This window comes from Panthera tigris, chromosome C1 (assembly GCF_018350195.1).
Source record: "Panthera tigris isolate Pti1 chromosome C1, P.tigris_Pti1_mat1.1, whole genome shotgun sequence".
NCBI classification, from domain to species: domain Eukaryota; kingdom Metazoa; phylum Chordata; class Mammalia; order Carnivora; family Felidae; genus Panthera; species Panthera tigris.
The window spans coordinates 213458697-213483514 of NC_056667.1; the positions used below are offsets into that span (position 1 = coordinate 213458697).

Genomic DNA, 24818 nt, shown 5'->3' on the forward strand with positions numbered 1-24818 from the left:
GGCTGCAAAGGGCAAAAAGCATCCCGCTATCAGAGACTGAGGAGCAGGCCTCTTGGCCGCATGGGCAAACTTTGAGTGGGAATTTTCACTAAGCCGTCGTGGACCTACGTGGCTCTGAGTCTTGTTCTATTGCTCTGTAATGCATAGCAAGTTTCCAAAGGCCAATATTTCGTTGCTCAAACTTTTGATCTGGCCTGTTACAGCTACAACTGACGAGAAAATCTTGGGCTCCACTTTTGGTTCAGGAAATGGGGTACCTGCTCTCTTACCTGTCAGGGGGAACCCCCTGCCCCATCCTGTAAGCCACCCAGTCCTTGGGGAGGAAGAGTCCTCTTCCCAGGACCCCTCTGTCACCCATCCCACCCCAGCTGTCCTGACCACATCTTCCCACCCGGAGGTCCTATGACCACAGGGTGGAAGTGAAGAGGTCAATGAGAAGACATGACTGCCAGCTGACCTGTGAGCTGGACCTGGGAAATCGGAGGCTTCGCATCCCCTCTCCTGTCCTTGGAATGTGGGTTCTGCTTGCCTTTCCCACTCCCAGAGGATGATCCAAGAAGATCGTTTTGGGATACTGAGATGGTGTTGAGGCCACCTTGATGGTACAGGTGACTGAACCTGGTTAAGACCTCTGTATAAACTTGTAAGATGTGGTTGGCGGGTGCAGAGATTCACTTGTCCTGATGCTGCCCAAGATGAAACTCCTGTGTAAGTTCTCCTGCTTATGAAAACTGCCACCTGCCAACATGGAGTGGCTTCTTCAGTCTCTCCCCACCCTCTGAGTACAGAGGCCAGTTTCAGATTTCACCCTGGAAGCTTCTGTGGAGCTTAAAAACCAACAGGGCATCCCCAGGGGATGTGGTAGTTGATAACGCCCGCTCCCGCTATGCCCCTTTCCCAAACAGACCACCGTATTCCACCGCACATATGGATAAAAGAAATGTCTAATGACAACATAATGCGGCGTTTTAATACAGGGCCCTGCGCACCCCTTGAAGCCCTCAGTTGATCAAGACTCAGGAAGGCAGTTAGATCTCAGAGTTCCAAGGGTCTGCGACCTAACGGTGATGGTTCTAGTGAAACCCTCCCACCCTGCCAGGAGACCTCTTCCTCATCCACATTACGTCTGAGAAGCCAACCGTCCCACTTCCTTGACGACCCACCTGCCCTTGTCCACATTACCTTTGATGTGTATTAGGCATCCTCTCCTTGTGGTGCATTTTTGTCCCAACCAGGAGGGGACTCCGAGGAAAGGTCAGTAGTTAAGTCCCAGAGTAGCTCTTCAACAGATTCCCAGGAGGGAAAGAGCTCAGGACGGTGAAGAGCCCGTGGAGTTTCAGGCTTGGGGAACTCTGGTCAGGGGGCGAACGGATCTGGGAGCCTTCAGTCCTCCATTTTGACATCTGTGTTGTTGGTCAACCCTTGAGAAGCTGCTGATGTCACGAGAGCTCCTTGAGAGGAGCAACGAGGACGGCGGAGGTGGGTTTCTCATTAATCGTTAGTGTTCGGTGTGGAGAGAAGAGAGAGGAAGGGCCCTTCTTAACCAAGTTAGTCACTGCTGTGTGATAAATGGCATCAACTCAGTGGCTTAAAACAACACCCGTCTATCATCGCACGGTTTCTGGGGATCCGGAGTCGGGGGGGGTCTCACAGGCTGCCTTCATGTTGGCGCAGACACATCCTTTCCGGAGCTTAGTTCTCTTCCAAGCTTATGGGGTTGGAGGACTGATGTCCTCAGCTTCTTGCCACAGGGTCCCTTCCACAGGCAGTTTAGGCCACGCCGTTAACTTCAAGGCTAGCGTGAGACTCCCTCTCCCATCCCTAGGACACAGAGGCTGCTATGAGAGCACACGACCCTGGGAGTGGCTTCCTGTCACCTTGGCCTCGGTCTACTGGTTAGAACACGGGTCTAGCCAAGTCCTGGTTCTGCCCACACCGAAGGGGAGAGGGTTATGCAGGGTGTGACTCTTGGCGGGGGGGGTGGTCTCTTGGGTTGTGTTGATACACCAACGATTTTACAAATCTTGTCTCCGAAGAGCTTGTGGAGGAGATGACGGAAGGAGTGGTAGGCTCAGACGAGGGCCCAGCAGAGGAAACGGAGGACCCGGAACCCCTGGAGCCAGACGACGACGGAGGTAAGAAAGTCGGCCCCACCCCTGCATTCCTGTCCTGTCCAGTCCTGGCCATTGACTCCTTGAGGGCGTGTCCCAGCCTAGGTCTCGGTTTCTCTGTCTGCACGAGGACAGGGAGGCCCCGCCCAATCGTGGCAAGAGCATGGCTTCCCTGGCCGCGTCGGGAGGGCCTGGGCGCGGGAGCACTTCCCGTGACGGCCACCTCAGCGGGCACCCCTGCACCACCTTGTCTCAGGTACTTTCCAACAAGTCACAAACCTCCTCAACATCATGGACAGCGGGTCAGCAAAGACGGACACTGCTGGGGGGGCAGGTCCTGACATGCGGAAGATGCTGGCCTCGGTGATAATCACGGAGAAGGCCACCACGGAGCCCTCCGCGGTGATCAACGCTCTCATCCGTTGCCTGCAGGTGCCCGAGGTAGGGCCCGCTGGCCCCCGGCCCCGCCTCGGAGCCCAGCCACCCGTGGGTCAGCACACATTACTGACCATCGCAGGCATAGGGCTGGGTGCTGGGGCACAGACATGGGCAAGACCGTGAGGCTTTGACTCACAGGACCCATGGGAGCCTGGGGCTTTGGTAATTTTTAAAAAGTTGACTTATTCTGACACGGTGGGTTGGGGAGCCCTTGTCCTAGGGCTCACGAACGTAGTCACAAAGATGTTGAAGGAGTGAAGCAGGTAGACCTGGGGCAGCCAAGACGTAGCAGAACTGGGTGCAAAGTGGTGCTGGGCCAGCCTGGAGACTGCTTAGCCAGGAACAGGAGTGGGGTGGAGGGCGTAGGAGGGAGTGATGGGCGGTGTGACGGGAAATCGCGGTAGGCAAGACAGGGCAGAGTTTGGGGCAGAGCATCAGGGTCCCCTGGAGAGCTTGTTAAGACCCAGATTGTTGGGCCCTGCCCTGAGAGTTACTGATTCAGTAGGTCTGTGGGGCTGGCCTGAGAATCAGCATTTCTAACACCTTCCCAGGTGATGCTGAGGCTGCTGGTCTGGAGACCACACTTTGAGAACTGCTGGAGTTTAGACTGTCCTGTAGCCTTTGGGGCTGGGAAGTGCGGGAGATCTTTGTAGGAATTCTTTAGAGAAAGCTTGATTTTGTAGAAAGATGGGTGGCAGCTGTGAGGAGCAAAGACAGGCAAAGGGTTTTGTAATAGACTTTTAAAATGTGGGTTTATTAGGAGGTGCGGGGGGGGGGGGTGGGGGGGAGGGGACAGGCCATATCATGCAGGGCCACATGAGCAAGCACCAGGGTTGGCCAGGAAACAGAGGGAGCGAGGAGGGAATGGGGGCAAGAGTCTATATTGTGGTCTCTGGTGGGGGGAGGGGGGTGGGGCAGGCGGGGTGAGCAGGCTGAAGATGGGCTAGTGTGAACAATTTCAGCAGGCTCTGGGTATCGGGGCTGTCCCTGGTTGTCTGGCATGTGGCCCTAGGGTCATTAGGGGCAGGTGGATAGTGGCTCCCAGTGGGAGAGCAGGTGGATGGTACCGGCTTTGGACTGGCGGTTTGCATTTGAAAAGCATGCTCCCTGGGGAGCTGTTTGCTCTTGGTAGTAACTGGCTAAGCCTGGGAGGGGTGGGCTCTCCAGGGTCATCGAGGCCCCGAGGTGTCGGGAGATATAAAACATTTAAGAGCATGGTTAACACCCAGGCCATAATTGATGGGGTTTTGGGGTGATGGGGGGTGCAGAGCCGATGGCCAAGAAAGAATTCTTCAAGACGTCTTTGGTGCAGAAAGGTGATTTTATTAAAGCACAGGGACAGGACCCGTGGGCAGAAAGAGCTGCGTTGGGTTGTGACAGATAACTCATTATATACCTCAGGTTGGGAGGGGGTTGGGGACAGTGTAAGTCTCTAAGGAATTTTGAAGCAAGGTTTCCAGGTCCTTGAGGGGCTGGCTGCTGTTAGGAAAACGCCATTTATTACTGTTTAGTAAAACCTCAGTCATGAGACCCTTCAGATGTATATCAGGGGGCCATAAGCTTGGAGTATGATTGCCTGCATGTATCTTGGGGAGTTGAGATAAAGGAATTTTTATATGTTAAAGCAGACTTACAGGATCCTGGGGGCTCAGGATAACGTGAAGCCAAGATTCCCTTTTACCCTTAACAAAGTGTCATCATCGAGGCAGCTGAGCTCCTAGAGGGAGGTCACTCTGTCTGTTTCAAGGACTCGTCACTGGGCTGTAGGCAGTATGGGAATCTAATTTTTCATTTGCCTTTGTTTCCCACATCACCACGGCAAGCACTTAAACCCCCTTACATCTCGATGAGGGTCATATGAGGGCTCCAGGAAACGGAGTCTATAGGTTTCTGGAGATTAGGTTCTGGATAAGATTGCCTTTTTCTTGCCGTTACTAAGTCATCCGTAAACTGAAGGAGACTCCCGTCCTACGTGACCTCGATCTCCATCAGTCAACCATTTGCTTTCTTTCCTTTCCCCTCTTCTTGGGCAGCCAGGAGTGTCTGGGGGGAATATCACACGCATCCCACCTGGCGGGGGTGGGGGGAGGGTGCTGTCAGCCTGTACTTTGTCCTCAGCTCGCCCCATGCTCCCTCGTCAATAATCAGTGGCAATACATAGACTCTAAACACGTAGGCACATTCGAAATTAACCTGTTCCGGAGATTTCCGTTCTTCATTGAATAGTGAAGGAGCCAGCAGAATGTCAAAATCTGTTAAACCAGACAAAAGTCATTGACATTGCCAGGAACGGCAATGATTTTTGTTGCCAGGGAGGAAGCATTTGCATTCGTATCAGTTTCCTAGGACTGAGCTTCTGTCCCCAGATAACGTAGCCTAGACAATCACGGGGGGTCAAGGGTGCCCCCCGCTTGAGGCCCCATAATCTTTGAGTGGCTGCAGACAGCCCCAAGACCTCCTCTGGTGCCTGTCTTTAGGTCACTTTCCAAGTCTTTGACAGTTTTTGCCTTGCGACCATAAATATTCTCCAGAGATGCCTCTTGATCACAGAGGAGGCTGGTCTTATTAAAATTTACCTGGCTGTTTATACAGGTCCTGCAGGAGTGTTAATGAAGCCTACAGGTGTCCTTGAGTTCTCTTTGAAAATCTAGAGCATGCATTCTCCACGGGGGTGATACTGTTCCCCCTACCCCCGGCTAAAATGGATTCGCTGAAGAAAACCTTACTTCTTTATGTATCAAGTACAGAGAGGCACATAAACAGATACGCCATATACTCGGGGAATTAAGGCTTCATGCGTAGGGGTGCAATCAGGAAAAAATGTCTAAGAAGGCTCTTTAGGGAACGATCTAAAAAAAGACTGAGGGACACTGGTCCAGGGCCAGGCAGTACCGAACGGCCAAGGCCCCCCAGTTTTCTTACTTCCAGGGATTTTCATGAGGAATCTCTGGTTGGAGTTTGGAAGCCTCGGTTATTCGCTAGGGCGACACCAGGCAAACAAGGCCACGACTCTCTGGAGCAGATTTCACTAGGTGAACATGTAAGTTTGAGTGAATTTCTTCCTTCTTGAGGTGCCTTTTCCAAGGCCTCTGGGGCTGCTGGGAAGTGGCCGCCCTCCCAACAGAGAGGAGGCCCCTTTCCAAGGGCTTTGCGGGCCGTGGCCCCCATGTCAACGGCCCACACTCATTCTGTAAGAGCAGCTGGTCAAGCCTGATTCAGTAAGGGCTATTTTAATCGCCATGGTCTGGGAATACGGTCTCTTTGTCCAATTCTACCTTAAACGGGGTCATTTAAGATGGCGATAAGGCTATCTAGGAATCAAAAGGGAGTGAGAGGCACATTTCTTGGCATCGAGTGCTCCCCCACCAGGGCGGACTGCGTTCTTGGGCTTTCAAGTGGGCCGGTGACAAGTGTGTGGAGAATCTGGGGCGCTGACCATGTGACTCTTGTCTTGCTGACTCTGCCGGACCGAGAACAGGGAAAAGAGAACAGATTTGCGGGCCACACCGCCAGGGCCAGTTGGATGAGTCGGACGGGGGGAGGGCGGAGAACGGTGCTGAGGGTAGAACACGGTAGGGCCTGCCTCTTGGGCGGCTTGAGGACAACCGCCAGGTGGGGTATGACTCATTCTGGAACCAGTTGCAATGCGTGTGGGGTTCCCCACCCCCCTCCGCCACCGAGCGGTTCTCAAACACCAGTGGGGTGTCCCACAGTTCAGCTCAGTTCTGACCTACCCACCTGGAGACAGCATCGGATCCCATAGGTTAAGGGCTCAGTCCCACAAAGCTGCCCCCGCCCCTGCTTGTCCCCCGTGCCTCTGACCGACTGGCTGTCGAACTCCCTCCCTGGGTTTGATTGATTTGCTAGAGTGGGTCACACAACTCAGAGGAACAGACCGCTCGCTGGATTACTAGTCTATTATAAAAGGATCGAACTCAGGAATGGCCAGATGGAGGTGATGCAGAGGGGAAGCCACGGAGAACGGGTGCGGAGGTTCTGTGCTTTCTTGGGGTGCACCGCTCTCCCAGAATCCCCATGTTGTTTGCCAGCCCGGAAGCTCGCTGAGCCCTGATCTGCGATCTACGGAGGCCTCATTACAGAGGCACCGCTGATTGAATCATTGGCTGTGGTCAATGCATTCGGATTCCGGCCCCTCCCCCACTCCAAGACTGAAAGTTACGACCCTCTAATGAAAGGGATGGTTCTCCTGGCAACCAGCCCCCATCCTTAGGTGCTTTCCAAGTCACCTCATTAAGGCAACAAAGGACTCTTTCAGGGCTCTCATCACTTAGGGAACTCCCAAGGGTTTTAGGAGCTCTGTGCCAGAAACCAGAAAGGGGACAAAGATCAAATACACATATCTTGCCAATCACGGGTATATGGGAGGAGGGCCAGTGGAGGGAGAAGATGGTGGGCTGTGTTGGGGGCAGGGCTGGGTCCATCCCAGGCGCCACAACCTAGTCCAGGATCTTCCCGCCCGCCCGTAATCGTTTCCCAGATTTCCACCCAGCGCAAAGTCAACATTTACAACATCCTCCAGGAGATCATCCAGCAGGAGGGGGAGCTAGAGGATCAGGGCGTCCAGAGGCTGGTCGCCATCGCCTCCAAGGAGATGAGGGAGAGCCTGGAGGTAGTGAAGCCCTGGGTCCATCGGTGGCCTGCCCCCCTCCCCTGCCAGCCCAGGGGCTGAGATGTTGGTGGCCTGGGGTGGATGCAGGATTTAATTCTGCACGGAGAACATCATGTGCAAAGGCCCTGAGGCAGGGAGAGGCTTGGCTTCTCTGGTCCAGTGACCTCGGGGGGCGGGGGGGGGGGCAAGAAGAGGCGGAGCCTGAGCTGGAGCAGGTGTGGGGCAGGAGGGTTTTCATGGCAGCCCAGCGGGTGGTGGAGACACACGTCCCTCCCCCGTCCCCTGCAGGTGGAGGGCTACGTGAAGGCAGAGGTGGCCAGCGACACCCTGGTGGCTTTGTCCCGCAACCACTTCAACTTGGTCATGTATGAGCTGCAGCACCACCTCAAGCCTCTCAACCTCACGGACGAATTCGTCATCGTCACCTTGGCGAAACTGGCCAATGGCAACGGTAGGCGCACGTGGGTCCTCAGCCCGGGGCGGCGGCGGGGTGGGGGGGGGGGTGTCTGGCCCCGCAGGCCGGCCTGGCGCTCCCTCCCGGTCACTGCCTCTCTCTTCTCTGACCAGCCCCATTTCTCTCTTTTCTAGTTTTTACATTTTTTTAAGTTTTTCTTTTGAGTCCAGCGTAATATCAGTTTCAGGAGGGTCATCCAGTCACCTGACGATTCCATGCATTGCCCAGTGCTCATCCCGACACAAGCTCTCCTTCATCCCTGTCTCCCGCTTCAACCATCCCCCCTCTTACCTTACCTTCCTCTGGCATTCCTTCTTTCCGTCTCCGCGTCTCCCTCAGCTGTCGAGATTCCGTGTTCCTGCCTCTCATTTCTGTCTCTTCATTCCTCTGCCGTTCTTTCTCCAGACCGCTCTCCCTCTCGGGCCCCGTTCTCTCGTGTTCGCATCTCTTTTCCTTCTTATCCCCTCCCCCCCCCCCCCCATTCCACAAGCAGGTGCTGAGCTCCCGCTGCACAGTGGCAGTGAGTACAATGCGCTCGGTCCCGCCTCCATAAAGGACGGTAAACAAGTAAACAAGAAAATCGGCCATCATCATATGAGATGACACGTGGTGTGACGAGAACAGCCTGGTGGCTGTTTGAGATCAGGAGGGAGGGGCCCTCACCTCTGTGGGGCCCTCACTGGGGTAGCGACATTTCAGCTGTGACCCGAAAGGACGAGACGATGGTGAAGAACCAGATGCGGGAGGGCGTTCTGCACGGAGAACGTCATGTGCAAAGGCCCTGAGGCAGGGAAAGGCTCAGCTTCTCTGAAGGACTGAGAGGTCACTGTGGCTGTCGTTAGGGGGAGGGCAGATGGTGGAAAGTAGGGTTGGAGAGACTGGCAGGGCCTGGTGGGTGTGGTAGAGTCTGGACCTTACTTGAGAGCCCTGGAAAGCTGCAGGGTTGCCTTGTGACACGCAGGTTCCAGGAGGAACATTCTAGCTGTTGTGTGGGTGGAGAAGGGATGAGAGGTGTGTACGTGAGAGGCGATGGTGGCTGAGGCTGGGGCCAAGCTGGCGAGGGGTGCGCAGACGGGAGAGATGAATGGGGCTCCGACTGATGGGACTTGCTGATGAGTTCTGTGCTGGAGGTGAAGGAAAAAAAAGAGGAGCCAAGGAAGACTCCGAGCTTCAGGCGTGAGCAGCTGGCTGCCGGGCAGGTGCACTGAGTTCACATTCCTGTGGGACTTTCGAGGGGGCGGGGTCAGGTGGCCAGCTGATGCGTGGATGCGGAGTCGGGTCCGAGGGCAGGTGTGGGGGGCCTTCCTCCCAGGGTCTTTGGCGTGTGGGTGGTGCTCAAAGCCGTCCACGCCCACAGATGCAGACAGAGGAGAGGAGGCGGGCAGAACCCAGCTCGGAGAAACCCCACGTCAGGAAGAGAGTTGGCAGGGAGACGGGGACAGGGTGGCGGTGGTGTGGAACCTGCGAGAAGGGCGGTGGCTCAGGAAGGGCCCGGGGGCCAGCGTGTCCCGTTTTGCAGGGGCTCTGGTCAGGTGGGGCCGGGTGGGTGGAGAGAGTGGGGCGGGGGACAGGGGACTAGCTGCTCTGAGACGGCCGCTGGAGGGGCCAGGCTTGGAGGGGAGGGTGGCTCTGTCACCTGTTCCCTTTCCCCCAACAACGCCTCTTCTCTGCCCCCAGCGTCCCTCGGTTTCCTTCCTCTCTCTGCCCGCCTGTTGCCTTCTTCTGGTCTCTCTTGCTTGCTGCCTGTCTCCCTGTGTCTTTGTTCATCCAAGGACCTTGGTGGGACACGTAAAGAGCCAGGCATCTATCCAGGAGCCACGCTCAGTCTCCCCTCCCTGACTTTCTGCTCTGCCCGCTCCTCCCTATGGTTCTGTCTCCCCCTCCTCCTCCTCCTCCTCCTTCTGTCTCCCTGTCCCCGGTCTCCTTCCTTTCCTGCTTCCTCCCCCTTCGCTTGTTTCCGGTTTGTTCCTTTCACCTCCCACTGACTTCCACACTTTATCCTGTGGCCTCAGCCGCACGCCGGGCCCCGTGGGGGCGGGAGGGGGCAGGAAGCGGGCTTGTCCTCTGCCCTGTCCCTACTGACCCGCCCCCGACTCCCTGCCACCTCTCGTCCCGCTGCACAGTGTTTGAATTCATGCCATACATGGGCATCACCCTGGCCACCATATTCACGATGCTGAGGCTCACCAATGAAGCCAAGATGTGCCAGGTGATCTGCAGTGGTACGTGCCTGGTGGGGCCCGCCGGTGGGGCCCGCCGGTGGGGCCCGGCCAGGGGGCTGGACGAGGGCCCCGGGCAAGCGGTTGGAGGGGTTTGCTGAACAGGAGGTAGGTTGTTCACTTATTCCCGAGCATTTGTCCAATCTCCTGCTTCGTGTGGCCCCGATCGGCTCTCGGGGGGGTGGGGGGCACAGGCGGTGGAACTGTGGCCGGTGCTTTCAAGGGAACACGGCTTAGCGGGAGGAAGTTGTCTCTGTGACTCAGTTTACCCGGCTCTGTTTCGAGCGTTTCAGGAGGACGACGGGATTTCACAGGAGAGGGAACCAGGGAACATGGCTCTATGTTGGGCCCGACCAGGGCTGGTCTCGGATGCTCTTTATGGTCTGATCTCCTTGCCCCAGGTTTTGATTTCTTAAGTGTTTCGGGGGGGTCCCAAATCCCTGGTACCTGAGAAGAATAAGACAAAATGTGCTCACTGCCCTCTGTGGGACAATCCTCGGGCTGTGAGTAAGGAGTCATATCCTACCCTTGACCCCTGTATGTGAATCTCAAGGACTGGGGTCTGGACACACCCGTAGGCTTAACACCCCCCCCCCACACACACACACACAGGTAGAAAGCTTATAAAAATTGGAAGGCAGAGAGCACGGGCTGAAGAGAGGCATTTTCTAGGCTGTCTGAGGCCATCTCGCTCACCTGCTGGTTACAGAAGTGTGCCGACGCTTCTGGAGGGAGGTGGCCCGGGGAGACCTCGTCCGCTGCTGCCCCTCAGGGCTCACCGCCCCCACCCTGCTCCGTAGCCATGGAGACCTTCTGTGAGACGGTCCAGTTTTACCTGCGGCATCTGGAGGACAGTGTGTACCCTGTGATGACGGAAGATCAGTTTGCCATGAAGCTGTTCCCGATGTATCGCTATTTCGTGACCGTGTGGCTAAGGAACCACAACCCTGAGGTGAGAAGCACCCCTCTCAAGGGGGTCCTGTGGTCCCCCCCAGGTCCTGGCTCCCCAGCCTGTGTGGCTAAGGAGGGCTGAGAGACCACTGGGTCCAGCCTCGTTCTCAGAACCCGGAGAGACGGTGACCCGATCAATGGAGGAGCTGACCTGCACGGGCCCTGGGGCCCCGGGGGGCCTGGCTTGAGAAAGACCCCAGGAGTTGCTGGAGGAGGGTCCCTGTTACGGTGCGTTTTACCTAGAGGAGCTGTGCCGTAGGACCGGTTTACAAACGAGGAAACTCAGGCGCTCAGACAGGTTCTCCCAAGTGACAGAGCTGGGACTCGCAGGGACAGTCCGGGCTCGTCGCCTGCCCGTGGGGTCTTGGGTGGGGCCCCGACTACTCCCAAGGCCCTCTCTGTCACGTGCCCTGGACTCTCCGGATGGGGTGACCTCACTGGGCCTCGCTGGGGCTCCCGGGCTCCTGTGGTAGGTGAAGCTGGGGGTCATCAAGTCCCTGAAGCCCATGCTGACCCTCCTCCTGCCCAACGACGACCTTCGGAATCAGTTGTACGACTACATCCCCCTGCTGCTGGCGGAATACCGGGGCGGCCTGGAGGCCCTGTTCATCACGCAGGTGAGAGGCTGCAGGCTTGGCTCCTCTGGGTCCCGCGTCGGCAGGGGGAGTGTCACCTGAGTAGAAGCCGGGGCTCCGCGCTCACTGGATTTTTGAGAAACAAACACTGCTGTTCCAGGTGGAAGGGACGAGATCCCAAAGGGTCTTGGAGGCTGCGGTGAGGCTGCGTGTTAGTTTCCTGGGGCTGCCGTAGGAGAACCACAGGGTGGGCGGCTCCAAGTCACAGAAAGGCAGCCTCACGTTCCAGGGGCGCTCCTCCCGAAGGCCCTGGAGAGGAATCCTTTGGCTGCCTCTTCCGGCTTCCGGGGGCCCCACGCGTTGCTTGGCTGGTGGCTGCAGCCTTCCGTCGTCCCCCTCTCTTCACGTGCTCTCTTCTCCGCGTCCTCCCCTCTTCTTATAAGGATGCCAGTTGTTGGACTTCAGACCCATCTTAAATCCAGGATGGTTCATTTCATCTGAGGCCCTTACCTCATGACATCTGGAAAGCCTCATTTTCTTTTTTCTTTTAATTTTGTTAATGTTTACTTTTGGGAGACAGAGACAGAGCACGAGCGGGGGACAGACAGAGAGAGAGAGAGGGAGACACAGAATCTGAAGCAGGCTCCGGGCTCCCAGCTGTCGGCACAGAGCCCGACGTGGGGCTCGAACTCACAAACCGTGAGATCATGACCGGAGCCGAAGCTGGACCCTTGACCGCCTGAGCCACCCAGGTGCCCCTGGAAAGCCTCATTTTCAAATAAAGTCACATTCTGAGGCTCCGGGTGCACATGAATTTTCGGGAGACCCTTTAACCCACGATAGCCCGTAACCTGTGTGGGATGGAGCCTTGGCAGGGTTCTGAGTGAAGGCGTGACCTGGGCTGTGTCACTCACCTACAGCAGAGGCGTGGTCCTCAGCTACAAAAGCAAAGAGCAGAAATTAATACGATAGATTTAGGGGGCCGTCCTTCGATCACTCTGGCTGAAGAATGAGATTCGCTGCCAGGTGGATAGGGGAGAAAGGGGAAGAGGGCCTTGAATGCCATGCTCAGGGGCTTAGCACAGCACTTTCCAAGCATCACTGTGCCTGGGAATAGCTTGGGGGCTTGTTGACAATGCAGGATCGGATTCATCAAATCTCAGGCTGCATCAAATGCAGCCTGAGAGAGTGCATTTCTTTCTTTTTCTTTCTTTTTTCTTTTTATGAAATTTATTGTCGAATTGGTTTCCATACAATACCCAGTGCTCATCCCAACAGGTGCCCTCCTCAATACCCATCACCCGCCCCCCATCAACCCTCAGTTTGTTCTCAGTATTTAAGAGTCTCTTATGGTTTGCCTCCTTCCCCCTCTGTAACTTTTTTTCGCCCTTCCCCTCCCCCATGATCTTCTGTTAAGTTTCTCGGGATCCACATAAGAGTGAAACCATATGGTATCTGTCTTTCTCTGTATGGCTTATTTCACTTAGCATCACACTCTCCAGTTCCATCCATGTTGCTACAAAAGGCCATATTTCATTCTTTCTCATTGCCACGTAGTATTCCATTGTGTATATAAACCACAATTTCTTTATCCGTTCATCAGTTGATGGACTTTTAGGCTCTTTCCATAATTTGGCTATTGTTGAGAGTGCTGCTGTAAACATTGGGGTACAGGTGCCCCTATGCATCAGCACTCCTGTATCTCTTGGGGAAATTCCTAGCAGTGCTACTGCTGGGTCATGGGGTAGTTCTATTTTTAATTTTTTGAGGAACCTCCACACTGTTTTCCAGAGCGGCTGCACCAGTTTGCATTCCCACCAATGGTACAAGAGGGTCCCCGTTTCTCCACATCCTCTGCGTTTCTCGCCAGCTCCCAGGGGGGATGCTGATACCGCCGGCTGATGGGCCCCTCTGAGCCACAAGAGTCCAGAGTTCACTGACCCTGAATCATCGGCCCGTTCATTGCAGGTCTTGAGGCAGATCCTGGAAACGTCCGTCACCACCAACACCCCCGTCCCCCAAATGCAACTACACACCATTTTCACGGAACTGCACATCCAGGTGAGGCCGCGAGCTTGGCGGGGCACCAGCATTCTCGGGGTGCTGCCGTGGGGAGTGGGCGGTGGCGGGTGGTGTGGCTGTGGAGCCCCCATCTCGTTCATCTGGCTCCCGTATCCCACGGGGGCTGGGAGGCATTGGTTGCCCACGCAGCTCTGCCACGGCCGGGCCGCCCCGTACTTGCATCCCGCCTCTGCTTGTCGTCTCACCACCCTCCCTGCACGCCCCCTCCCCAGGTGTGTGCCAAGGCTCCTGCCCAGCAGCAGTACAGCAGCCAAAACCTGGCGGAGATCGTACACTGCTTCATAGCCCTCGGTGAGGCTCCCCCAGGTCCCCTGTGAGCCTGATTGGGGGGGGGAGTCCCTGCCCCCCCTGGGAGTCCCCGCCCCCCAGGGCTGCCTCCTCTGGCTCCATCTGTCTGGCCCAGGGGGCGTATGACTAAGGCAGCCTTCCCCCGTGCAGCCCGGTCCTACCCCAAGGAGCTGATGAAATTCTTCCTCGGTCAGATGGAGATGAGCCAAGAGGCCATCCGCGTGGGGACATTGACCCTGATTAGGGCAGTAGTGAGCGCAGCTGGTGAGCAGGACCAGGAGGTGGGGCGGGAGTCAGGGGAAGCGGGTCTCACACATATCTGGAACTCGGTCATTTCCTCTTTTGTTGACATCGCTGGCTGGGCCAAGGGGTCATGGCTGTCTGTTGCCTCGCATTTTCTGTGCTTGAACCTAACCAGCACCGTGACCCCCACCCCCAGCTGTGTCCGCAAACCCTGAATCCCGGCTTCCACCTGAGTCTGAATTTCCAACTTTTTTTTTTTAACGTTTATTCATTTCTTGATAGACAGAGCGTGAGTGGGGGAGGGGCAGAGAGAAGCAGGCTCTGGGCTCCGAGCTGTCAGCACAGCACAGAGCCCGACACGGGGCTCGAAGTCACGGACCGTGAGATCATGACCTGAGCCGAAGTCGGACGCTTAACCAACCGACTGAGCCACCCAGGCACCCCTCCAACTTTTAATCTGAATCTTAGAACTACCCCCCCAAAACTAAATCAAAGGCTTTATGTAAGGCCTAGTTATGTCATGTAGGCATAGCCCTAAAGCCCCACTGTCCCAATGCCCAATCATAGTCGAAACTCCTGATTCTGAATCCCTAAGCCCAAACTAGAACCCTGGCCCTGTTATCAAAAGGGGAATACTCTCCCCAGCTGAGGCAGCAGCTCAGACAGTGCCTCTGTGTGAACCGGGACAAGACATCCCTTGCTGGGAGCACGTGGCCCGGCAGGTTCATGATTTGGTGAGAAGAGCATGGCCACTCCTGTTCAGTCCTTCAGCTGAGTGCCCTGTGCAGTGCACAGACTGGGCAACTTTATATGAAGCACGTTCTGCTGACAGTGAAACTTCCTCTTAAAAAAAAAATGCAGATTTATCTGATGGACAGAGATCATAATGACTAGAGTTGGCCTCACCATTTTTTTGTAAAAGGCCTGATAGTAAAAATACTTTCAGCTTTATAGGCCATATGGTCTCTGTGACAGTTACTCAGCTGTGTAAAAGCAGTCATAAACTGCACAGTGGGGCTATGTTCCAATAAAACTTTATTTACAAAAATGGGCTTTGATCTGGATTCAGCCTGCGGGTTATACTTTGCTAATCCCTGTGCTAGAAAAAAAAAAAAAAGAAACTAGCTTCTTGTGTAAGTTGATAAAGCATTCTGGATGTTCAGTTGGTTAGGGACCAAAACTTGGGCTCAACAGTCCAGCTTCTTGACAATTGTCTGAAGGATATAATTGCCCGAAGGTAACTGGACAATGACGTTCATTACCACGTCGTGCATACAAGCAAAACATTAGAAACAACCTAAATGTTTTTCTATAGGGAATTTCTGGAATGAAGAATAGTATATACACATAGTGGAATATTACTCAACCTTAAAGGATATAGGCAATCTGTATTTTTTCATGGGAAAGAAGCCCTCTCTGTATTAAGGGTGATAGTATGGTGTGGGGGGTGGGGTGTTACATGATCTTGATTACTTGCAAGAAATCTATATGCTTAGCTTTGCCTGAGTGAGTGTAGAAGGACACAAACTGTTGAGCGGTTACCTTTTAGTTTAATTTCGCAATGAACACACATTATTCTTAAAATCAGAAAAAAAGTTTCTATTTTGCAGATAAAAACTCAAAATTGGAACCTGCTCTCTTAGTGCCTGGTTGCCCGCTACTTGTCCACCAGCATTGACTTGTAGTAACATGTAGCCTTGTGTGTACTGTGAGCCCGAGCACCCGACTGCAATTCTGTCCACACTGGACCTCTCCGGAATCTTCTCATGGCTCTCTTACCTCTCTCTCTCTCTCTCTCTCTCTCTCTTTTGTTTAAGTTGATTTATTTATTTTGGCAGGGGGAGGGGCAGAGAGAGAGGGAGAGAGAGAATCCCAAGCAGGCTCCATGCTGTCCGCACAGAGCTCACTGCGGGGCTCGATCCCACGACAGCGAGATCACGGCCTGAGCCGGTGTGAAGAGTCAGATGCTTAACCAACTGAGGCACCCAGGCGCCCCTCTTTCTTACCTCTGTCAATCTTCCTTCTCCCCCAATCGGCTGTCCGCAATTCTATGACTAACAAACGCTTCCAAAGCACTTCTTGTGTGCCAAGCGCTGTCATTACTGCTCACAGAAGCTCTGTGAGAGAGGTACTGTTGTTATCCACATTTTAAAGGTAGGGAAACTGAGGCACAGGGGGCTGAGGAATTCACCTGCGGTCACATAGCTACGTTGTGGCAGACACAGGGTCTGAACCCAGGCAGCCTGGTACCAGAGCCCGGGCTCTGCCCTGCTGTGCTTAACGGTCTATGCGTGCCCACCGTGTGCCCAGCCCACCATGTGCCCACCTGAAGGTGCTAAAGTGATAGTAGGTGGGGCTCTCACCTCAAGGAGGGCCCGGCTGGGTTCCATGAGAATCACAAAGCAGAGGCCAAGCTGTGAGGCATAAAAGCCATGCTCTCCCCTGGCACCGGGTGGGGTGGGACAGACATTGAGAGGACAGGGAGGTGGCCAGCGAGGCCTCTGAGGGAGGCGGCCCCGAGCCGCGGTGGGAGTCGGAGGCTCTCAGGAGGCGTGACGTGGACGAGCCAGCTGATGCCTGGCTCCTGGTAGAAGGTGGGGGGCAGGCCTGCTGCTCTGGGGGTCTCGCTGGGAGTCCCGGGCATCGCCTCAGAGCCCAGCTCTGAGGCCGGTGGCCCTCCAGGCTGGTGTTCCTCTTTCAGAGCCCAGAATGAATGTCAGGACCATCTACCTGGCCATCCGGGTGGTCAAGACCACCCTCTCTGACACCCGCTTCAAGGTAACGGGGGCAGACACCCGGAAGGGGATGGGGCTCGGGGCACTCTGAGGGGGCGGCGGAGGGAAGTCCGGTGGGCGGCCTTCACTCCTCTCCAGCTCTGTGGGGAGGGCGGCCTGCTGGAGGCACTTTGATGGAAAACCTAGCTTCCTGGCCAGCACCGAGTAGGGCTGGAGGAGTGTGAGGCCCACGGGAGCAGGACCACAGCTCTCCTCAAGGACCTGGAGTTGCCCGATGAAGGGGCCCAGCCAGCACCCTGGACAGAGGAGAGGCTGGGTGAATCCTGCGTCATCCAGAGCTGCGTGGCCGCCTGAGGGTTTTGTGTAGCCTTTACTGCACTTGAAGAAAGCAACTTGAAATTCGAAAGACGCACACCTTGCGCCCTCCAAATAAAGGCCCCCAAAACCCCACAGTCCAGTCTCCACTGTAGCCACGGCCACCTTGGAATGTAGCTTCAGTTCTGGTCGTGGGTCCAGGAGGGCGAGGGTCTAGAGGGCCTGGGGGGGTGGGGTGGGATTTGGGCTGGAGATTTAGGCCGCGCTGTTCTCAAAATGTGGAGGCCGTCAAGGGAAGAGAGAACAGGTTTGTTCTGTGCTGCCCCCACGTAGCGTTTTGCAAACGTGAGCCCAAGCCTGGGCGGGCCCAGGATAAGAGTCAGGCTGTCCCCTCCAGGGCTGCCTGAGAAGGGAGTAGCCTGTCTAGAAGGGAGTGTGTTTCCTGTCTCTGGAAGGCTCAGATAGGGCTCCTGGGTGGGCCTGCTGCAGATGGGCGCCCCTGGACGAGGCAGGGGGTGGGGGGCAGAGTGGGTGGTAGCCCCTGAGGCTCCTTCCTGCCCAGAGCACCCCCAATTCCTGGCCGTCTCAGATCACGGGATTCGGCGTCAGATGCTGAGCCCTTCTCCCTCGGAGCCCATCCCAGTCCCCCGCTTGTCTGCTGCCCGTCCCCACAGGTAAGGATGGCTATTCTCCGCATCATCGGCCAGTTGGCTCTGTCTGGCTACCAGGACAGGATCAGAGGCTGGGGCCTGAAGTACGTGTCTGTGCAGCTGACTCTATCCACCTATAAACTGGTGAGTGGCCCTGATACGTAGACCATGGCGCAGCCGGGCCTTGGAAGCGGCTGCCGAAGCACTGAGGCAAGAATCCGCCCCGTGTATCTGTGCTCGAACCTGCGTGAGTCTGCGTTCATGACACAGGCACAGAGACGCAGTGAGCCGTAGGTAAAGGTGTGAGCAGTCACGCCAGGCAGGGAATCCAGAAAACCCTGGAGACCCGGTTCCGGGGCGTGGAGCCTCACGGGGGTGAGGAGGCCACACCGAAGGCTGCAGGGCACCCGCCCGCGAGCAGGGACCCCTCGGTTCTGCCTTCCAGACAAATCGCCGGGAGAGCTTTTATCAGAGGGACCTGGAGGAGAAGATGGTCCACAAAGTCACCATGGACACCGTGCGGATCATAACCTCATCCGTCAGTGGGATGACCAATGTGAGTGGTCACCCTGCAGCCGACAGCTTGACTTGTGTGGGTCCCACACCAGGCTCGGAGTGGAGGGGGCGGACAGGGCAATGACGCATGCCCAGAGCTCTGTGTTGTTTCTTCTCCCAGTCCCGCTGCCTGGGGGGCCCGGAGGGCCTCCATCTTCCCACGACCCGAGCTCTTGTCCTTGAAGGTCCAGTTCCAGAGCTGGGTCCTTGGTGGGAGCTTAGCCCCCCAGACACTAAGGCAGTGCTTGGCACGCAGAGGGCCTCAATAGGTATCCGTTGGCTTATTGCCAGAAATGTGTCTATTACCTTAAAGCCCCTGCAGCCCTGGTGTTCGTGTGTGTGTGTGTGTGTGTGTGTGTGTGTGTGTGTGTAGATATGATTTTAATTGTTTAATTGCACAAGCATCCAGTGAGTTCCTAGCACGTGAAGACACGAAGGCTTATACTGCGAGGGCTCCGTGTAACCCCAAGGAGGTCACAAGCTTAAGAGGGAAACGAGGGTGTCAACTTTTCATTGCGATACAGTGTGATTTGGCAAAAAGTAGGAAAAAATTTACCACGATAGCATCAGGAGGGAATCCTTGTCCACTCTGTGAGACTCTGGGCTGGACGCTCCCTGGCCGGGGGCAGCTTATCTGAATAACAGAGAGAGTGAGAAGATTCACGGTGGCTACAGCCCAGGGAGCACCTGCTTAGAGCCAGTCCTGGACTCACAGGCCGGCACCGTGGGGCGGGCCTGACGGATCTCGTGTGGCCACGGATGCCGCCGCCGATCCTGCCCCTCTGCCCCCAACCCAGGAGTTCTGGCTGCGGCTCCTGTGCTACATCGTGGAGACAGATCACACCGAGGCCTTGACTCCCATCTGCATCAGTCTCACAAACCTGGCGGAACGCCAGCCGCACACCAAGGATGTGGAGGCCAGCGTGGCCAGCAAGAGCAGGCACGGTGGGCAGCGTCCCTGCGCTGGCTGGGGGGCTTGGGCGGGCCAGTCACTCCGTGTCTCCGAGTGTGTCCTCTCCCCGTTTTCCAGGAAGCGTCTAGGAGTCCAAACAGCCAGGCCGGAGGCCCTTAGCATATCTGAGGAGGGGTTGAAATGGAGCCAGCTTCCTTTGGCGGGTCATTCCTCACATCCCCTCCCCCTGCACCCCTCCCAGGACCTCACCCATGGAGGCTCAGGCTTTCTCCACATGTGACTTGTCTGGGTCCCATGGGAGTCGTCTGTAACCCCAGTGCAGCACTGTCCATGTCAGACTCTCCAAGAAGTGACTGGCCCCACCTAAGGGTGGAGTGACACTGCTATTCCAAGGGGGCTGTTCTCGTGGGGCTGGGGCTTTGCTGGATGGGCGTTGCTGGAGGTGGGTGTGATTTTAGGAGCCCTTTAGGAGCCAGGGATGGCAAATGGTGAAGGGTCTTCTTCATGACCTCCCCTGGGCTCTGGACTAGCTGCCCCCGCCCCCGATGTCTTCTAAGCCCCAGCGCAAAGCGCAATTCTCCCTTCTTCCTAGGATCAACCAATTAAAATGATGTTATTTATGGACCTATCACTGGTCCCTGTGTCAACCCATCCTCTGTTCTGGGGGCAATGGGACGGTTCAGGAAAGTACCTTCTAGGGCAAAGCCCTTCTCAGGGGCACAGGGGCATGGGAGCATGGGGTGTGTCCCAGTATCAGCCGGGCAGCTTCAGCAGGGTCACATCTCCTTCTTCCTCAGTGGATCTGCCCGCGCCCCAGAAACTGCTAGCCCGTCTCCTGGTGAGTGGCTCACCCAGGCTGTGCCCTGGGCAGACTGAGGCCAGGGCCCGTGACATCTCTCTCTTGAAAGATCCCCCAAGGGAGGAGGGAGCTAGACACTTGGCAGGACAGAGCTTTCCGGGTCCCTTTGATTCCTCTTGGGTACATGTGGCAGGGGCTGTGTGCTCGGATGCCCAGGAACCTGGTGGGAACGTGCTCCCACATTCCTCTGCTCAGCCTCTGAGCAGCCCCAGCACATCCCCAGAACACTGCCAAGGGCCCGCCTGCCCCTGGGGGCCTTGCACGCACGCGTTCTGCTCCTTATGTTGACTCTGGGCATTAATCCACGCTCTGCAGAAGCCTGGGGTGGGGAGAAAGCCCATGATCTTGCCCCTCTTCTTTCTGGGAACAAAGTGCCTGGGTGGGGGGCTGCCCTGCCCCACTGGCATCTGGGCGTCCCCCACCCAGGTGCTGATGTCATCCCCCTACAAGGGGGAGGGCCGTGGGATAGCCATGCTCAACCTCCTAAGGACCCTGAGCCGGAGCATCGCGCCCGCCATGGCTGACATGTGGGAGCTGGAGATCCCGCTGCTGGTCAAGTACCTGGAAGGTGAGGCGCCCGGGGGCCCCCTCCCCGCGTGCCTGCTGGCGTACTAATCACCTGGCTTGAAGTGGGGAGGGGACGACAGCATGTGCTGAGCCCATCCGTGGAGGGCTTCGAGTGCCTGACCCACGAAGGGGTCCCCAGAAGGAAGCAGCGGGAGAAAGTAACACAGGTGGGCCTTCTTTCTGCAGAACATACTGAGTTTACTTGGAATCAGAAGACCTGGGAGGACAAGCTAATTCAGGTGAGGACATGATCCAGCTTGCTGAGGTCAAGCCAGGAGAAAGGGGAAGGGTGCACGGGAGGGCCCTCGGTGGGGTCGGCATGGGGAGTTTAGGAGTCCTTGGAGGACACATTCTCCTTCTGTCCGAGAAGACTTGGGGAGCACCAGGCACGTCCAAGGCTGTGTCTGCAAGCAGGGGAGAACAGAGAGCCTTCCAACTTGGGGAACCGTGTGTTCAGGAAAGCAGCACGCGGTGACCCTCCTCCCTCCAGCATCAAAGCCACAGCTGTTCCCCAGGCTCACGGGATCAGGGTTTGAAGGGTCGAGCAGTCTGGAGATTGGAGAAGGGGGCCAGAGAGGGTGAGTCACCACTCAAGGTCACACAGCCCTCCCGCAGCCTGGGAGAGGACAGGACTGGGGTCCTTGGGCACCGCCCACCTACATCTTCTGTCTCCTCAGTTTCTGAGAAACTCCCTTAAGAAGACTCGAGGTTCCAACTGGAGCTTGCGTCTGAGCAAAGAGCTGAACAACCAGATCGAAAGTTTTGACAGCCCCTCCCTGGAGAAGGTTTGTCCTCACAGCATCAAGACAGTTCAGACAGGGAGGGGACACCAGGGACAGTGGGATGGAGTCCTGCCCTGTGGGTGAGCCCAGCTGTCCCTGCAGCTGTCCACAGGGTTCTGGGAGGAGAGGTGGGTGGCTTAAGTCAGTGGGTTTTTGTTTCTTGCTGTGTGTTGTTTTTCTTTGAAAGCCTGCATTGCTGAAGCTGGGGCCTCCTCTCCAGTCGCCATCTTCCCCACCCTTCATTTCACTTTCCACCTGAAGTGGTCTCCTAGCAGAGTCCAACAGGCAAGGGCTGAGATGTGTGAGCAGGTTTTGGGAAATAGTGAAAATGGTGAGGGTGACATTGAGCCACGGAAGGCTAAAGGGGTGGCTGAATTCTAGCTCGGCTGTGAAGATGAGGCCGGGAGGGGGACAAAGGAAGAAAGAGTGGGCAGGCTGGGTTTAGAGCTGGACTCCCAACTGTCCCCACCCCCACCGGTAGATTGCCGGATGTTATTCCACACATCCGACTCATCCAGCTACTGGCTCATGACCACGTATGTGTATTTTGTTGTAAAAAGGTTTTTACAAAACTGTGAACATAGTTGAGAGAAATCAGAGAAGGTCTCAATCAACAGAGAGGATCCCGTGTTCATGGCCTGGAAGATGAGATAGTTAAGATGGCACACTCCCCAAATCTATCTACGTGTTCATTGTGATTCCTGTCATAAACCCAGCTGGCTTTTCTTTTCTTTTCTTCTCTTTTCTTTTCTTTTACTTTTCTATTCTTTTCTCTTTTCTTTCTTTCTTTCTTTCTTTTTCTTTTTTCTTTTCTTTTCTTTCTTCTTTCTTTCTTTCTTTCTTTCTTTCTTTCTTTCTTTCTTTCTTTCTTTCCTTCCTTCTTTCCTTCTTCTTTCTTTCTTCAGAGATTGACAAGCTACTCCTAAAAGTCATGTGGGAATACAGGGGGCCCAGAATAGCCAACATAATTATGATTAAAAGAAAGACAAAAGCTGGAGGGCTCAAATGTTGCAATTTCAACACTTCTTACACACCACTGCAGTGAACAAGACAATGCAGTGCTGGCATAAGGATGGGCAGACAGAGTGAGGTAATAGAATCGAGAGTGTAGAAATAAACCTTATTTACTGTCAACTGATTTTGGGCACGGCCTTCTTAGATAGATACACTAAAGGCCCAAGTGATGACAGAAAAATAGATTAAGTCGGACATCATCAGAACTAAAAACTCTTATGTTGAAAATCAAACCATCAAGAAAGTGCAAAGACAGCCCCAAGAATGAAAGAAAATATTTTCAGATTAAGTTCTTAATAAGGGATTTGTATCTAGGATATATAAAGAACTCTTATAACTCAATAACAAAAAGACAGGCCAGTTGAGAAATGGGCGAATGATATGAACAGACATGTCTTCAAAGAAGGTACATGCAGAGTGAATAAGTACGTGAAAAAATGCTCGAGATTATTCCCATTAGGGAAAACACAAGTCAAAACCATAAGGACATACTACTTCACACCCACTCGGATGACTATAAGAAAAAAGACAGACAACAAGAAGCATTGGTAAGAATGTGGAGAGATTTGAACACTCAAATATTGTTGGTATGAATGGAAAATGGGGCAGCGGCTCTGAAAACCTGTCTGTCATTTCCTTGAAATGTTAAATATAGGGTTACCATATGACCTAGGAATTCTACTCCTAGTTGTACATGCTCAGGAGAAGTGGAAACATACATCCGCACAAAAACTATACATAAATGTTCATAGTGTGATTCATACAGCCAACCACAGAAGCAACCCAAATGTCCACTAGTGGATGAAAGAAAAAACAAAACATGGTCTATCCATACAATGGAATGTTGTTCATCTATTAAAAGGAACGAAGTACTGATTTATGGTACAGAAAGGATGACCCTTGAAGACATTATGCTAAGTGACAGAAGCCAGATGCAAAGGAATGCAAGTGACCACATATTATATGATCCTGTTTACTTGAAATGTCCAGAATAGGCATCTTTTTAGGGATGGAAAGTAGATCTGTGGTTTCCAGAAGCTGCAGGGAATGTCCAGCGATGCTAATGGGCAAGGGATTTTCTTTGGGGGGGGGGGGGTGACAAAAATGTTCTAAATTTAGATTGTGATGATAGTTACCCAACTTTGTGAATATACCGTTAAATTTGTAAACCTTAAATGGGTTGATTTTATGGTATGTGGATTATATCTCAATGAAGATGTCTGAGAAAAGGTTTTACAGGTGTCAGCCAAAAATTATGTTTATCCAAATAGATAGCCTTTGTAGGGGCGTATGTAAAATAACAAAAAACAAGTATATCTTACAGATAGTCTTCTATAGCTAAACATAAATTTGCAGGTGTAAGGTCTTATCTGATGTCAATTTAAGGGCAGATATCCTTTTTATTAAAAAAATTTTTTAATGTTTATTTATTTTTGAGAGAGATAGACAGAGCGTGAGTGGGGGAGGGGCAGAGCGAGAGGGAGACACAGAATCTGACGCAGGCTTCAGGCTCTGAGCTGTCGGCACAGAGCCCAAGCCGGGGCTCGAACCCACGGACTGCGAGATCATGACCTGAGCCGAATTCAGATGCTTAACCGACTGAGTGCCCCAGACGCCCCAGACCAGGCTTGATTTTATATCCTGGTTGTACCCCTCCCCACCTGGTTTTTCATCTCCCCGAACAGCAACTGCATTTACAGTCTAGAGATGCTGTGTGGGTTAAATGAAATAATGCGTGTTTGTTTTTGTTACTTTTCCAAGCACACACACAAAACTCTTACAAATAAAAGAGAAAACAGGAGAAATGAGCCACCAAGACAGGGGGAAAGAATACAGACAGGGATTCAGGGACTGGATCGTGAGAATGTGCAAAGGTGATCAGCACGGCTAATAATCAAAGAAATGCAAGAAAACGTGGATGGTCTGCCTCTCACTGGTAACGTCCTGTGTGACAGAGGAATGTGGGGAAATCGGTGTTCTTAGATTGGTTAGTGTGAGTTGAAACTGGTTCGACTTCCATAGGAGGGAAATTTGGTCCCCGCTATTTATAATACGCTTGCCCTCAAACAGTCCGACGCTCCAGAATAACCTCGATGCTTATTTCAAAGAATGTACGAAATGCATAGATATCTGTGCATTAGAGAAAGAAATCTAGAGTGTTACGTAGGGAACTCTCCACGGCAGTAACCCCTGGAGGGTGGAGTAGAGAGGCTCGAAGCTCCCTCTGTTCCTGTGCCTTTCCAGGGCTTTCTGTATCGGGCCCTGGGTTTCACACTGGCCACAGGCCTGGAGGCCGACAAGGTAGAGACATTGCTGCTGGAGCTGCTGTACAAGACAGACTATGGCAACGACTTTGACAGGGAGGTGAGGGTGCCCTGCGGCCCCACCCCCATCCACCAGACCCCTCTGGTCCCTCGGGGATATGGGCACATGCGTG

General features: G+C 54.4%; 1 protein-coding gene and 2 long non-coding RNA genes across 12 annotated transcripts in view; 1 reads left to right on the top strand and 2 right to left on the bottom strand.

Moving 5' to 3' along the window:
* LOC122241065 overlaps nucleotides 1-1008 on the bottom strand; it is a 6020-nt gene extending 5012 nt beyond the window's left edge. Inside the window, exon 1 of the long non-coding RNA XR_006221011.1 lies at nucleotides 458-1008. This is a non-coding gene — a long non-coding RNA (uncharacterized LOC122241065). The remainder of the gene's footprint in view (nucleotides 1-457) is intronic.
* A 49-nt stretch (nucleotides 1009-1057) lies between these two features.
* MROH2A (maestro heat like repeat family member 2A) overlaps nucleotides 1058-24818 on the top strand; it is a 44559-nt gene continuing 20798 nt past the window's right edge. For 5 of the 7 annotated variants that reach the window (XM_042995717.1, XM_042995721.1, XM_042995718.1 and 2 more), the window contains exons 1-20: nucleotides 1058-1479; nucleotides 2037-2135; nucleotides 2368-2552; nucleotides 7048-7179; nucleotides 7468-7630; nucleotides 9757-9855; nucleotides 10653-10804; nucleotides 11277-11420; nucleotides 13347-13439; nucleotides 13673-13751; nucleotides 13899-14012; nucleotides 16693-16769; nucleotides 17716-17835; nucleotides 18137-18247; nucleotides 19044-19191; nucleotides 19957-19997; nucleotides 20445-20586; nucleotides 20772-20824; nucleotides 21263-21370; nucleotides 24626-24745. In XM_042995717.1, coding sequence (XP_042851651.1) covers nucleotides 1437-1479; nucleotides 2037-2135; nucleotides 2368-2552; nucleotides 7048-7179; nucleotides 7468-7630; nucleotides 9757-9855; nucleotides 10653-10804; nucleotides 11277-11420; nucleotides 13347-13439; nucleotides 13673-13751; nucleotides 13899-14012; nucleotides 16693-16769; nucleotides 17716-17835; nucleotides 18137-18247; nucleotides 19044-19191; nucleotides 19957-19997; nucleotides 20445-20586; nucleotides 20772-20824; nucleotides 21263-21370; nucleotides 24626-24745 — 2223 coding nt within the window. In that variant the 5' untranslated portion in view covers nucleotides 1058-1436. The remainder of the gene's footprint in view (nucleotides 1480-2036; nucleotides 2136-2367; nucleotides 2553-7047; nucleotides 7180-7467; nucleotides 7631-9756; nucleotides 9856-10652; nucleotides 10805-11276; nucleotides 11421-13346; nucleotides 13440-13672; nucleotides 13752-13898; nucleotides 14013-16692; nucleotides 16770-17715; nucleotides 17836-18136; nucleotides 18248-19043; nucleotides 19192-19956; nucleotides 19998-20444; nucleotides 20587-20771; nucleotides 20825-21262; nucleotides 21371-24625; nucleotides 24746-24818) is intronic. The other 2 variants (XM_042995719.1, XM_042995720.1) reach the window with 2 other exon arrangements.
* LOC122241064 lies at nucleotides 5764-10637 on the bottom strand. Of its 4 annotated transcripts, none has more exons than XR_006221008.1 (5): nucleotides 10549-10637; nucleotides 9821-10299; nucleotides 9270-9408; nucleotides 7930-9094; nucleotides 5764-6009 (listed from the first exon to the last, which is right to left on the bottom strand). It is a non-coding gene; the product is annotated as an uncharacterized LOC122241064 (long non-coding RNA). The 4 variants fall into 4 exon arrangements; XR_006221007.1 differs by having other exon boundaries at nucleotides 7925-9094; XR_006221009.1 differs by lacking the exon at nucleotides 5764-6009 and adding an exon at nucleotides 6449-6657.